The sequence below is a fragment of the Elephantulus edwardii genome, unplaced genomic scaffold, assembly GCF_000299155.1.
Source record: "Elephantulus edwardii isolate Elephantulus edwardi_28Jun2011 unplaced genomic scaffold, EleEdw1.0 scaffold00033, whole genome shotgun sequence".
In the NCBI taxonomy this organism is placed as follows: Eukaryota; Metazoa; Chordata; class Mammalia; order Macroscelidea; family Macroscelididae; genus Elephantulus; species Elephantulus edwardii.
The window spans coordinates 20,570,192-20,585,052 of NW_006399783.1; the positions used below are offsets into that span (position 1 = coordinate 20,570,192).

The following is a 14,861-nucleotide window of genomic DNA, read 5'->3' on the forward strand; positions in this document are numbered from 1 at the left end:
CATCCTGACCCTCAAGTACCCCATCGAGCACGGCATTGTCACCAACTGGGACGACATGGAGAAGATCTGGCACCTCACCTTCTACAACGAGCTGCGTGTGGCCCCCGAACAGCACCCTGTGCTGCTGACGGAGGCCCCCCTGAACCCCAAGGCTAACCGGGAGAAGATGACCCAGATCATGTTCGAGACCTTCAACACCCCTGCCATGTACGTCGCCATCCAGGCCGTGCTGTCCCTGAATGCCTCTGGCCGAACCACTGGCATTGTGATGGATTCCGGCGATGGGGTCACCCACACTGTGCCCATCTATGAGGGGTACGCCCTCCCCTATGCCATCCTGCGTCTGGACCTGGCTGGCCGGGACCTGACGGACTACCTCGTGAAGATCCTCACCGAGCGAGGCTACAGCTTCACCACCACGGCTGAGCGGGAAATTGTGCGTGACATCAAGGAGAAACTCTGTTACGTTGCCCTGGACTTCGAGCAGGAGATGGCCACGGCGGCTTCCTCTTCTTCCTTGGGGAAGAGCTACGAGTTGCCTGATGGGCAGGTCATCACCATCGGCAATGAGCGTTTCCGCTGCCCCGAGGCACTCTTCCATCCCTCCTTCCTCGGCATGGAGTCTTGTGGCATCCATGAAACTACCTTCAACTCCATCATGAAGTGTGATGTTGACATCCGCAAGGACCTCTACGCCAACACAGTGCTGTCTGGCGGCACCACCATGTACCCAGGCATTGCCGACAGGATGCAGAAGGAGATCACAGCGCTGGCCCCCAGCACGATGAAGATCAAGATCATCGCTCCCCCTGAGCACAAATACTCTGTGTGGATCGGTGGCTCCATCCTGGCCTCCCTGTCCACCTTCCAGCAGATGTGGATCAGCAAGCAGGAGTACGACGAGTCTGGCCCCTCCATCGTCCACCGCAAATGCTTCTAGGCGGACTGTTTAGTTGCGTTACACCCTTTCTTGATAAAAAACCTAACTTGCGCAGAAAAAAAAAACAAAGGATGAGAAAAAAAAATTAAAGAGCAAGAGGTTCTAATAGTCACACAAATCAAGTTACAGAGGGAAGGTGGTTCTTAGAATAAAAGGCCTATAGACTAGCACTTTGTCTATTATAGTGTAGAGGTTAGGAACCACAAGATGTAGAGGCTCAGCTATGTCATTTATGGTTCTTAAGTCCTGGAGCAAATTCCATCTACCACTGTGTTGTTTTACAACTTTTTCACAGTGCAGTGTTTCCTTCACTTTTTATTCCCAATTCTCCCATCCCTTTTACCCCTGGTAAACACCTAATAAACTTTGGTATCTATAAATCTCTTTTTCCATAATTTTCCTGTTGAAGTTAGTTTTTGTCACCAAAATATGTTTAAACTTCATCAATATTGTAGTTTTCCAAATGTTAAACCACTCAAATCCATGGCCAGTGCTGTTGGTTTTGCCTGGCACCTTCATATTCATTCCTACCTGATGTATGTCATTAATGCGCAGAATCGTTGTGGTGGTGGTGGTGGTTGTTTACCATCAAGTTAGAATCAACCCATAGCAGATGCTCCAGCAGGTTTTCAGAGGCAGTTAATCGCACAGGAGGAGATTGTCTATCCTTCTTCCACAGAACAGCTATTGGATTTGATGGTATAGTCAGCATTTTATCAAGGGAAACATTTTTATATCACAGTAACAAAATCTAAAGAATTATTGATTCCTTTGAGTTCTGATTTTTGCAAAATTCATTGAACATACTATGCACCAACAAATGAACCAATAAATCTTTCCTGGAAGAAATGCAGCCAAAATCCTTCATGGACATGACATGATGAGGTGGTGAGTGAGTGTCTCACATTCGTTTATCATGCTTGGTAGAGGTATGATGAAAAAGTAAGTCCCTCAGTGAGGTGAATTGACACAGTGACTGAAATAGGGTTAAACACAGTGAAAGTTGTGAGGATGATGGGATTGGGCAGTATTTTCATGCTCTTTGTACATAGGGTTGGTGTTAAGTCCCATCCAACTATACAACTATGAAGAGTTTTTATATCTTCACAGTTAAAAAATCATGTAGGCTATTGCTTACAACTTAAAGGACAAGAAATCTGCCCTTTGCATCTCTAAATTATCTTTTGTGGGTTTTTTTTCATAGTGTGTTATTTGGTTGGTTGGTTGGTTGGTTGGTTTTCCCTCTCTCGCCTGATACACTTCTTTTCCAGGTAAACCGTCCTATTGGCAGAGTCCAGATCTTCACTGCAGACTTGTCTGAAATTCCTCGATGCAACTGTAAAGCTACTGATGAAAACCCCTGTGGTATAGACTCTGAGTGCATCAACCGCATGCTGCTTTATGAATGCCATCCTACAGTGTGTCCTGCTGGGGGCCGCTGCCAAAACCAGTGCTTCTCCAAACGCCAGTATCCAGAGGTTGAAATTTTCCGCACATTGCAGAGAGGCTGGGGACTTCGGACAAAAACAGATATTAAAAAGGTAAGGGTTACCAGAACTTGTTTGTTTTTGGACTTTGCAGTTGTTTAACATGATTTACTCTCTTTGAAGGATGTCACATCATTCACTGTAGAGAAAGGTAGCACAGTTAGGGATTAACATTATCGTATGTATCTATATTGTTTTGTTTTCATTTGGAAATTTTAGAATAGACAAACTCCTTTGTCTCTACAAATTCTTCTCTTTGAGTGTATTTACTATTTATAAGAACAAAGAGGGAAATCCATAAGTGCTGCTTATTTTATTTATCCTTTTTAAGAATCCTTGCAATGGTTGTGAATAGCAAGCACATAATACAGAGTTAGATTTTAATGATCTATTAATAAAGTGAAATCTTACTTTAAAGAGAAGTAAAGACAGTTGGATTCATAGAATGTGAATGAGTACGATAACATCTATAACTTGAACTTGGAGGGGCTTGTAAGTTACTTATAAAATGAATCTAATAAAAGAGACATCATTCTTAACAATCATGTAGAAACATAAAATGCCTTGAATGTATATAGCAGAAAAATCACTAGTTTATGGATATTATAGATTGAGACTTGAAAGATAGTTACTGACTCAAACAAGTAAAAGTAAAAGCAGTGCAAGTAGAGGGACAGGTTTTGTGAAAGCCTGTGTGACTATAGTGTGGTGAATGCACGCTCCACTGAGCAGACAGACTTTAAGGCTCTTAGTCTAGTATTGGAAATCTACTGTCCATGTCTGTTTTGTTTTGTTTTTTAATTTTTGTGTGAGTGTACCGTCAAATCAGATCTGACTGGTACAGGAGGAGATTGTCCCTCCTTTTCCCTGCAGAGCATCTGGTGGATTCGAACCGTGTGCCTCTGGGATTGTAGTTGCAGCTCCTTGCCACCCGTGTCTGTTTTTTAATGGAGCTCTGGTTTGCTTGCTAATTTTCCATTATAACTGGTCTTCATTCTCTGTTGGATGCTAATCTTTATGACTGAGAATGGACAGGTAGATATCACTGTCTGTTGAAACATGTTTCTGAATAAGACTTTCTTTAACTCATTGCATTCATATAATCTTTTGTGAATGTGATATTTTTGTTAATTTTTTTAAAATGAGATTTATGTGTACACAGTTCCACTTGTCATTAAGTTGAGAATTTTTTCTTTCAGGGTGAATTTGTCAATGAGTACGTGGGTGAGCTAATAGACGAAGAAGAGTGCAGAGCTAGAATTCGTTATGCTCAAGAACATGATATCACTAATTTCTATATGCTTACCCTAGACAAAGTAAGTATGGGAAATAAACAGATTTTTCTGCATTCTTTTATTAGTACCTAAGATTATATTTGGAACTTACTCCTAATTTCAGCATTTTAGTGGGTTTATTTTCAGTTTATCTGTGTTTAGATTTCTCTTTGAAAAGGAATGTTTTCCTGGCTTTAAACTTGGGAAAAATTTCTCAAGTTCTACACTTAACATTTTGTAAATACTTTCTGGTATTCTGGTTTACTTGGTATACATAGACATGGCCTCGTATTTATGTTTCCCTACGTAATAACTAATGTACAGCCAATATTCAGAGCTGCCAACTTAGTGGATGGGAATATTCTATTGATTCTGTACTTCTTAGTATTTAGCATACATCAGAATCCTTTGGTGAGCTTCTATATTGTTCTAGTGGTCATCTTGGAGAACTACTTCTCTAGGACATTCAAACTTAACAAATAAAATCTCTAGCTTATTGTTGTGTATTGTCTTTATTTCAATCAATAATAACGGAAACATCTCTTGGGATTCTAGGACCGGATCATAGATGCTGGTCCCAAAGGAAACTATGCTCGGTTCATGAATCATTGCTGCCAGCCCAACTGTGAAACACAGAAGTGGTCTGTGAATGGAGATACTCGGGTTGGCCTTTTTGCTTTGAGTGATATCAAAGCAGGTAAGACCCAACTAGCAATGTTGTGCACAATCTATAGCTGAATAAAACTGAGTTTCAAGTTTTGTCATCTAAAAATCATATATGTCTAATAATCCAAGATGAAGAATGCAGTCTTGTGTGTAGAAAGTCCTTCCTGGTGATATTTGCCAGATAATGTCGTGGCTTGTCCTTTTCTCTTAGAATGTAGTTGTGAAAGTAGGACAAGTGTTAAGATGTTATTTGAATTCAAATCTGATGTGATTATGTTGTTTTAACAGACAGAAAGTTGGTTTTTCACATATTTAAAGGGCTAACAATGTAATTTTAATATTTTTATGAATATTTCAATTATATATGTGTGTGTGTGTGTGTATATATATATGTATATATATGTATATATATATATAGCTTAGTGCATAGGGAGTTGTGCTAACTCAAACACAGCACTTCTGTGAAGGTTCAAATCCATTAGTTACTCTGAGGGAGAGGAATGGACAGTTTCTTTCCATTTACTTATGAGTTGACTCTAACTTGAAAGCAATGAGAACTTACGTGATCTTCAGAATATTTAGCCTTTTCTAAAGTTTGGTAATTTTGACATGTACAAAGAAAGCTTACAATTTTTCAAAGTGAATTTCATTTTGGCATTAGGAAAACTTTTGAAGATCACTATCTTACAATCAATTGAGAAGGGCCAATTCCAGTTATGTTGAAAATCTGACATGAGCTTTTTTTTTTTTAATAATTTTAATGAACATTTACAGAGAATTTGGATTTTCATTCATTCATTGCTGCACTTCTTTCCCCACCCAGCCCTCTCCCCCCGCCCCCCAGTTCGCTCCTCTCTTTCAAAAGTAAAAGAAAGGCTCCCTCCCTGGTACACAATCCCCCCGCACCCCTCCCACTGCCCCAAGTACATTCCACTGTGCAACCTTAATTGTGGACTCTTGTGATAACCATAATACCCTATCATACATCGCTTTTAAATTTTTCAGTCCCTCATCTGTTTCAGTGTAGTATACCCAATTTATCCAGTTTTTCTCAGTCTTACCCCCACCCTGATATCAGTCCCATTTTACAGCAGTGGCACCATGCAATATTTGTCCTTTTGCTACTGAGATCTTTCACTCAGCATAATGTCCTCCAAGCTCACCCATTTTGAATAATATTGAATGAGTTCCTTGTTTTTCAATGCAGCGTAGTATTCCATTGTGTGATTATACCACAGCTTCTCTACCCATTCAACCGTTTGTTGATGGGCACCTGGGTTGTTTCCAACTCCTTGCTATTGTGAACAGAGCTGCGATAAACATGGGTGTGCATATATCTGTTTGGATGTCAGTTATGGTCTCTTTGGGATATATTCCCAGTGGTGGAATTGCTGGGTCAAATGGTATCTCTATTTGCAACTTTTTGAGAAAGTGCCATACCGCCTTCCACAGTGGTTGCACCATTTTACATTCCCACCAACAGTGAATAAGGGTTCCAGTTCCTCCACAGCTTCGCCAGCATTTGTTGCTTGCTGTTCTGTTAAATTTTGCTATTCTGACTGGGGTGAGATGATATCTCATAGTTGTTTTGATTTGCATCTCTCTTAGAGCTAGGCATTTTGAACATTTCTTCATGTGCTTGTTGGCCATCTGAATGTCTTCTTTGGTGAAGTGTCTATTCGTATCCTGTGCCCATTTTTCTATTGGATTATTTACCTTTATCTTGTTGTGGTGCTCAAGTATTTTATAAATTCTAGATATAAGTCCCTTATCTGACATGTCATTACCAAACACTTTTTCCCAGTCTGTGGCTTCCCTTTTTACCCCGTTGGAGAAGATTTTGGATGTGCCATAGGGATTTTATTCTTAGAAGTTCCCATTCATCTATTTTATCTTCTCCTGGTTGTAAAGACATGAGCTTTTTGAAAGAAAATTTATGTTCCTCACCTAGTGTTGTTGATTTCACCAAATTGCTATTTTCCGTGGAGTCAACTCTTTTAACTCATGACAACCTTGCGTATAATAGAATAAAATATTATCTGATCTCCTTCTTGTTTTTATGGACCTTCAAGTTGGAACCAACTCATAGATGATCCTTCAGTTGGTTTTCAGAGTTTGTAAATGGCTTGACAGAAATCATCCATCTTTCTCCTCTGGATTTTAACCCTATGCTTTTGGGTTATCAGGGTGACTTCTTACCACTAGGCCACCAGAGCTCCCTGGTCCTGTGCCTAATCAAGATAAAATAATTACTCTCACTCCCACACCTCTCTACTATAGCTTCCTGTGTTCCCCTATGGTTCATAGACTTTTCAAGAATATTATTGCTGATGTCAAATGGCTCATGGCTGAGCATTGAACAGCAGAAGAATGCCTTATTTTGTGCTTTATTAATTACACAAAGATTGATGTGAGTCATAACAGATTATGGCCAATATTGAAAGGAATAGGAATCCCAGAACACCTAATTGTGCTCATATGAAACCCATGCCTAGACCAAGAAGCTGTTATCTGAACTGAGCAAGGGAACACTGCATGATTGAAAATTAAGGAAGATGTATGTCAGGGCCCTTTCTCCATACCTATTTAATCTGTATACTGAGCAAATCATTAGAGAAGGTAAACATTAAGAAGAAAAATATGGCATTAGAGTCAGAGAAAGATTGATCAACCACGTGTTATGCAGATGACACAACCTTGCTTGCTGAAAGTTGACTTGAAATGCTTGCTGTAGAAGATTGAGGACTATAGATTTCTAGTTTGCTCTTTCTTCTCATTTGGTAATGATCCTCTGTTCCTGATTATTTTTGTGTTTCTTGTTTATAGAACTTCAGTTCTTATTTGTTTCCCAGCCAGTATCAAGGCCACACTTACTTCATTGGTAGTGTGTTGAGGGTTGTCATTACTCACCTATATCGAGGCACAAATTTCTCTCCTTCTCTCAGGCTCACCCTGATTATTGGGAATATCAGACCTCGTTCCTGTCCTCACTGATTTTCACTTTGTTTTGGTGGGATTGGGGAAATGAGAGGAGTGCTAAGTCCAACCAGAGTGCCTATCGGAGCTGAGGCTTTCGCTTTGTTGTTCTTACATATCCAGCTTCCTGTGTGCCATATTCACTCCTTGTTAATTTTTTTCCCAGTGCCCTTTGCCACCCTCAATCTAAAGCGGCAAAAATGCCTCCTTATTTTACCCTATATATTTTTCTCGGTTTTTGGGAGATGGAATAGGGGAGGTTTTTTTTCTTGACAGTTGTGGAGTTTATTAGGGAAATTAATGGGCTATAATTTAGGTTGGCAGCAGGATACAATCCGTCAGTCCAGACAACTTATCAAGTAAAGTCACAGGCCCTTTGGCCATCAGCTTCATGGCTTAGCTCAGTGTTACAAAGTTCCCTTAGTCCTACCAGTTACGGAAACTTCCACAGTCCTCCAGCACACATGGATGAAGGCCTCTGGCTTTGGCTCCAAGGGGCAGCAGTCCCAAGTCAGCTCTATTTTAGATTTGTCTTTCATTCTTTGCTGAGGTTCTTGTTGTTACTTTGTAGATCTTGGTTTGGCTGGTACAGGAATCTCTGTCTCCTCTTCCTTATTGGTGTTGAGGTTCCTCTGTGTGTTTTCTTTACATAGTAGATGGTCAGTGATCCATAAATTACGTTAAATATACTATCTACTTGTGTATTCAGTGGAATTGCATTTTAGGTACATAAAATTCACAAGAGTCCAATTTCTCAGAAAATAATTTTATTAGAGAAGAATCTAGAGTTGAACACAAAGTTAACCACCATTTACTTCATACAGTTTACAGTAAACAAGAGATAGGAGCTATGGCCCACAGTTTTCTTCTTTAGTTTTCCTATAAGTGCCCCACAGTGTAAGCCTTTCTGCAACACCACAAACAATTGTACTATTCATACAGCATGAACCACCTTTAAATATTACCCAGCTGCTTTATATTTTCCTTCTCTGAATTAAGAAAATTATTTGGTTAGTCTCGTTGATAAAAGTTATATATACCTGCAGTGGAGGAGGCTCTAGGAAATCCTCTTAAAATTTGACACTTCATTATTAAGTCAGTATTCTCCACCAACAACCTCTCTATACACATAAGGTAACATGCTTGAACCTTTCAAGCTTTTCCTTTCCTGTGTCCATTTTGTATTCTTTATTTGTTCTTACCATGTTGATACATAGACCTTTGACAGAAAAAAGACATTTTTTTACCTAATCTGTGCATCTCTTTTTACCCTTTAGGGAGTGTGCATTATGGCATATTGTCTTAATAAGTTTGTAAGATCCATAGCATAGATGTTTATTTCTCTATTTTAAAAATGAGCTTCTCAAGCCTCAGGGATGTTAGATATCCAGACCAGGATCACCCAGCTAATTTGCAGCGTAATTTCGGAAGTAAAACTAGACTGACATCTAATCCAGAGGATCTATTTACCTCTCTACTGAGATGCCTTTTGTGTGAGTTTGCCAAGGAAGATAAGTTCACCTTGGCCAGACTGACGGTTTTTCTACTTGCAAGCTAAAGCCTTGCTACTTGATGAACAATATATTGTTACACTTTTTATTTTTGTAATGAATTAATATATTTTGACTCTGGGCTTTTAAAAAACAATAAATAATTTGGTGATTAACACCTCCATTTAGAAAGAATCTCATTGTTGTCAAGTTGGAATCAAATGACAAGGAAAGAGATTTCTCATCTTTCTCCCAAGGAGCTGTAGTCGATCATAACCATAACCAAGCAGCGCCTTTGGGTTAAGCAGTGCAGCTTCCTATGGAATGTGCAGCAGCCATCCAGCGCCTCTGTAGTAAAAGTGATATCCAGCACTACTTGTTAAGTCATTCCTATGTTTGTGTAACTAAGTTGTATAACTGATTTATCATTTTTTAAGATTAGAATTTATTATTGCAGATTTATTAGAATCTATTTTCATTTTGTCTGTTCTCTTGATCATATACTTCCAGATTGGTTTTTGGTTTTTTTTTTTTGTTTGGGTCTTTTTTACCTAATACTTAACAGATTGGTTTTTTTTAAATGTAATTAAAGCCACAGTATTAATATTTTCTTATTTTTATGCAGGCACAGAACTTACCTTCAACTACAACCTGGAATGTCTTGGGAATGGAAAGACCGTTTGCAAATGTGGAGCCCCAAACTGCAGTGGCTTCCTCGGGGTGAGACCAAAGGTACTGTCCTGCTCGCCTAGCACCGAGGCTGCTTCCCTCCTCACCCGTCCGAGCTGGAGCTTCCGTTTCAGAAGTTGTCTCTTTGAAATAATAACAGTGAATAGGTGTTAAAGGGTGGTTGTCAGGTGTTCTGGGGATCAGTGTGGTTACATAAGTAAAGATCATTGGGTCTTTTTTCATAATTTTACTTCAATTGGTAATATAGTTTAAGCAAAAAGAAAGTTGAGAACAATGAAAATAGGAATCTATTTACTTCCTTCACTATTGGCCTTGTTCATTATTTTTAGCAATTACGTCATTTTTGAATAATCAATGTTACCATACTGATTGAATATGGAGATGAAGTACTTGAATTAATTACCCATCTGTGTTCTTTAATCATATTTTCTTAGGTTTTGTTTCATTTTTTTGTTTGCTTGTTAAATGAACTTAATACATTGGCCTCTTAGAATAGAGGAAACTTAAATCAACCATGACAATTAGTTCTGGATCTTTCTAGGGTAGGAGGAATAATGTGATGAAAGTTAAAATATTTGATGACTAAGAATGGACCTAAGGACCTCTTTTGGCTTACTGGAATTGTACTGCCAGCCAGAAGACATGAGGTTCAAATCTACCACCTGCTCCCTTGGGAGACAGTTGGACAGTGTCTTTCTGTGCCATTTATAGCTTCCCTATACCTGCAGGAGCATCAGCTATGAGTTGGTTCCAACTTCTCAGTACACAGCAACATGAAGAGTGGGCTGCACAAAACATGGAGAAAACTTGCTGGTTTCACCTGGATCTGTCTTAGGGAATGGTGAACATTAATTTTACTTAGATAATACTGCATAGCATTGTTGAGGGTAAAGTCTGTGAATCTGTTTCCTGGTCTTCTCAGCAAATGAATCATAGTAAGTTTCAGAAACAATTTGTTGAATAAACTAAGAAATGTGCACATACCCACACCTTAGATCTTCATTTGCTTTGAAGTAGACAATCTTAAGAATAAAATTTATGAAAAGATTAACTTTAACACCAGCCATTATTTCAATAGAAAAAGGCACTGTTTTTTGTTATTGTTGTTCAGCTGGTAGAAGCAGTTGCTATTAAAGTGGCAATTAACCCTACTGGGTATTGGTATTGGTAACGTGCCAGGTGCCTTGTCAGTTTTTTCTCTTTATCTTTACAATTGTCCCATAAGAACTGTCTTTCTAGGGGAGCTCTGGTGGCCTAGTGGCAAGAAGCTGCACTGCAATCCCAGAGGTGTGCAGTTCAAATCCAGCAGACGGTCTGGTGAGAAGGAGGGACCATCTCCTCCAGTACCAGTCAGACTCAATTTGACGGTACACACACACAAAATAATAAATTTTTTAAAAAAAGAAAAAGAACTGTCTTTCTAGAGACAGAAGATAGTTGGCTGGTGAAACTGATATGTTTATAAAAATGCCAACTGCTCACTATTTGCCTTCTAGAATCAGCCCATTGCCACAGAGGAGAAGTCAAAGAAATTCAAGAAGAAGCAACAGGGGAAACGCAGGACCCAGGGTGAAGTCACAAAGGAGAGAGAAGATGAGTGCTTCAGTTGTGGGGATGCTGGGCAGCTTGTCTCTTGCAAGAAACCAGGCTGCCCAAAAGTCTATCATGCAGACTGTCTCAATCTAACCAAGCGCCCAGCAGGTTGGTACCAGGATTCTTCACATGCTTCTTGTTTTCTGTAAGAATTCTTAAAGCCTCCTGCCTGTGCCTTCATATGGGGGAAAAGTGTCTATTGGGCTTGATATGCTTAATGTTGAAGGAGTCTGAATCTGTGCTCTCATTCTGGAAATAAATCCCAAGAAAGGTTTAAAATCCTAAGTTCTAGAAAAGGGGACAGAAATTCACTGCGTGTGCCAGCTACATTTATATCATTCCATCCGCAGCAATCCATCAAGGTGAATCTTCTTATGATGCAGATGAGAACACTGAAAGGTCAAGACTGGTGAGATGACTCTTTTGTCATATTAGCGTAGACAGTTGGAGGCAATAGATTAAAAATCCATTTTCTGACTGCATGCCTTTCTGGAGAAATAAAGTGGGACACAAGGGAGCTATGTTGTTGCTGGACCTTCCAGTGAGAGCTGGAGTGTTATAAATATGGAGTATTTACACTCCATTAGTATCCTGAGCTCTCTTCCCTTGTAAAGTGGGGTTTTCCCCTCCTCTCAAGGATGTGTGATTGTATTCATTCACAACTGAGATAGCTGCTGGCATTTAAATGTGGTGAATATGTGTGGTATAGAAGTCAGTAACCATGAAGTTTAAGAGTTAGAGAATTTTAAGGATTTGGGTATTTTTAAAGACAGAAGACGGTTGGGGTTGGAGTAAGAGGAGTTTGTCCCTGAATTGATTTTTCCTTAGTGTCCATGCCAGAGTAACAAAATGAAGTCATAGAAGAGCAAGGCCATAGCATTGACCTGTTAGTGCCACAAAGTGAAATGGGAAATCACTTACTTACTTAATCAAAGGCATTGCTATCACAGACTCATGATGGAACTGATCCTGCCTGTAAGCCATAGCCGTCTACCCAAGATCATTTGTAGGGAATTGGGGGCAGAGGCACGGTCAACAGCAGAAACACTCAGGTTTGTGAAATAGGGGAGAGTTAATACCAGCCCAGATTAGCTTTGGGTCTTGTCCAGTATTCTGGTGTCTGAATAGTACAGGTAGATCTTAGGCTAGTTTTTAAATTGAGTGAGAACAACTACACTTGGATTATGTTTTGGGGGGTTTTTTGGACTTATATATCTCTTTCCTGTCCCTGTCAATAAGCAGGGTGTAAATTAACTAAAAGCTGAATAAGAGAGCAGTGTTTGTAAAAATATTAAAATAATGTTAAAGCAGATACCTCTTTCCATCCCCTTTGTTTATAATAGTCATAAAAATATAGTTTAGTCATCACTCATGTTTAATTGATACTTAGTTGCTATTTGACGCTTCATTACTATCTTTGTATTACTGATGCCAAAAATGGAAACAGAGTCTAGGGCCATCAGGTATGTGGCATAAATACTGTGAAGGCGGCAATGGTTTAAAAGACCTTTAAAATCACTCAAGTAGTCATGCTTATCTCCTACAATTTGATGGGGTTTTTGTTTGGTTTCCCCCCCTGTTTTGCTAAGCTTCTGTTTTACTCCTTTCAGGGAAATGGGAGTGTCCTTGGCATCAGTGTGACATCTGTGGGAAGGAAGCAGCCTCCTTCTGTGAAATGTGCCCCAGCTCCTTTTGCAAGCAACATCGGGAAGGAATGCTCTTTATATCCAAACTAGATGGACGTCTGTCTTGTACTGAGCATGATCCCTGTGGGCCCAACCCCCTGGAACCTGGGGAGATCCGTGAGTATGTGCCTCCTCCAGTATCGCTGCCTCCAGGCCCAGGCTCTCACCAGGCAGAGCAATCATCAGGAACGGCTGCTCAGGGTCCCAAGATGTCTGAAAAGCCACCTGCAGACACCAACCAGACATTGTCACTATCCAAAAAAGCTGTAGCAGGAACTTGTCAGAAGCAGTCACCGCCTGAAAAACCTCTTGAGAGAACTGACTCTAGGCCTCAGCCTTTAGATCGCGTCAGGAACCTTCCTGGGCCAGGGACCAAACCCCAATCCTTGGAGTCCTGTCAGAAGCCAGTGGATAAGCCTCCTGAAATAGCGGGACCAAGACCCCCCCTCTGTGACAAATCCTCTCCAGTGACCAGCCCAAGTTCATCACCTTCAGTCAGGTCTCAACAACTGGAAAGACCTCTGGGGACGGCTAGCTCAAGGCTGGATAAATCCATAGGTGCTGCCAGCCCAAGACCTCAACCATTGGAGAAAGCCCCAGTCTCCACTAGCTCGAGACTCCCAACACCAGACAGACTTCTAATCACCAGTGGTCCTAAGCCCCAGACTTTAGACAGGCTCCCTGACAAATCCCATACCTCGTTGTCCCAGAGACTCCCACCTCCCGAGAAAGTGCTGTCAGCTGTGGTCCAGACCCTGGTAGCTAAAGAAAAAGCACTGAGGCCTGTGGACCAGAACACTCAGTCGAAAAATAGAGCTGCTTTGGTTATGGATCTCATAGACTTAACTCCTCGTCAAAAGGAGCGGGCACCTTCTCCCAATGAAGGCACACCACAGGCTGATGAGAAGATGCCAGTGTTGGAGTCTAGCTCATGGCATGCCAGCAGAGGTCTGGGGCAGATGCCTCGAACTGGTGACAGAGGTAGTGTGTCAGACCCTGTCCTTACACCACCTGGGAAAGCAACAACCCCTTCAAAGCATCCCTGGCAAGCTGTTAAATCACTTTCCCAAGCCAGACATCTTTCTCAACCCCCTGCAAAGGCTTTTTTATATGAGCCAGCAGTTCAGGCCTCATCAAGAGCACCTGCAGAGCCTGAGCAGACCCCAGGGCTTGCCAGCCAAGCCCCAGGCCTTGTGAAACAGATAGCTGGAGTTCAGCAACTACCCGGACTTGCTGCCAAAGGGACAACACTGAGTGGGCAGTCCTTCAGACCTCTTGGGAATGCCCCAACCTCACTCCCTTCTGAGGAGAAGAAGTTGGCCATGACAGAGCAGAGTCCCTGGGCCCTGGGAAAGTCCTCCCTGGGGCCAGGGCTCTGGCCCATAATGACTGGACAGACATTGTCATCATCATGCTGGTCCTCTGGCAACACACAAACACTGGCACAGACTTGCTGGTCTCTTGGAAGAGGGCAAGACCCTAAACCAGAGCAAAATACAGTGCCAGCTCTTAATCAGGCTCCTTCCAATCACAAATGTTCAGAGTCAGAACAGAAATAATACTAGAATTATCACACAGCCAAACTACCCCCAGGGTATTTGGGGAGGGAAAATCTTTTCTTTTCCCCTGTGAAAACCTGATATACAGCAACACTTTTCCACTGTTATTCCTTTCTTGTATCTCAACACTCAGAAACTCTTGAGACATTAGTCAGCAGGGGCTTAATGGTTATATAAACCATGTACGGAAATCCAAGTGGGCCCCATTCACAGGGACAGACAGATTTGGGTCTCTTTCCCACAATCTTAACATATGGTAAACTTGAAATAAAGTCCACTCTGGAGTCAAGCATGGAATTCAAGTCCGCTGGTCAGGTTGGAAGGTAGAGGGGCTCAAAAAGCTGTTTCCCTAACCTAGCAGAACCCTATTGGGGGCACCTGATGAACCTTAAGAGGAACATCCAAATAAGTGGCTCATATGTGCTGGACCAGTGCTAGTCCGTCGCACAGAAATAAATAAGGCCTAATTGTTTTGAGCCTGACATTTCTGTCTGGGTGTCT

The 14,861-nt window shown here is 41.0% G+C and overlaps 2 protein-coding genes across 3 annotated transcripts in view; both read left to right on the top strand.

The window, feature by feature from the left end:
• The window catches only part of NSD1 (nuclear receptor binding SET domain protein 1), a 197,182-nt gene extending 182,538 nt beyond the window's left edge, over positions 1-14,644 (top strand). For both annotated transcript variants that reach the window (XM_006884391.1, XM_006884390.1), the window contains 6 exons: positions 2,212-2,481; positions 3,627-3,743; positions 4,257-4,398; positions 9,459-9,565; positions 11,020-11,224; positions 12,727-14,644. In XM_006884391.1, coding sequence (XP_006884453.1) covers positions 2,212-2,481; positions 3,627-3,743; positions 4,257-4,398; positions 9,459-9,565; positions 11,020-11,224; positions 12,727-14,360 — 2,475 coding nt within the window. In that variant the 3' untranslated portion in view covers positions 14,361-14,644. The remainder of the gene's footprint in view (positions 1-2,211; positions 2,482-3,626; positions 3,744-4,256; positions 4,399-9,458; positions 9,566-11,019; positions 11,225-12,726) is intronic.
• Positions 7-996, top strand: LOC102853552 (actin, cytoplasmic 2-like). Its single transcript, XM_006884389.1, has one exon. It carries the CDS (start codon positions 56-58, stop codon positions 938-940), a length of 885 nt encoding a protein of 294 aa, XP_006884451.1. The 5' UTR covers positions 7-55; the 3' UTR covers positions 941-996.
• Positions 14,645-14,861: the final 217 nt, after the last annotated feature.

Excerpts from the sequence above, each read along its gene's own strand:
- LOC102853552 (XM_006884389.1), top strand. The coding sequence starts at position 56 with ATGGAGAAGATCTGGCACCTCACCTTCTACAACGAGCTGCGTGTGGCC.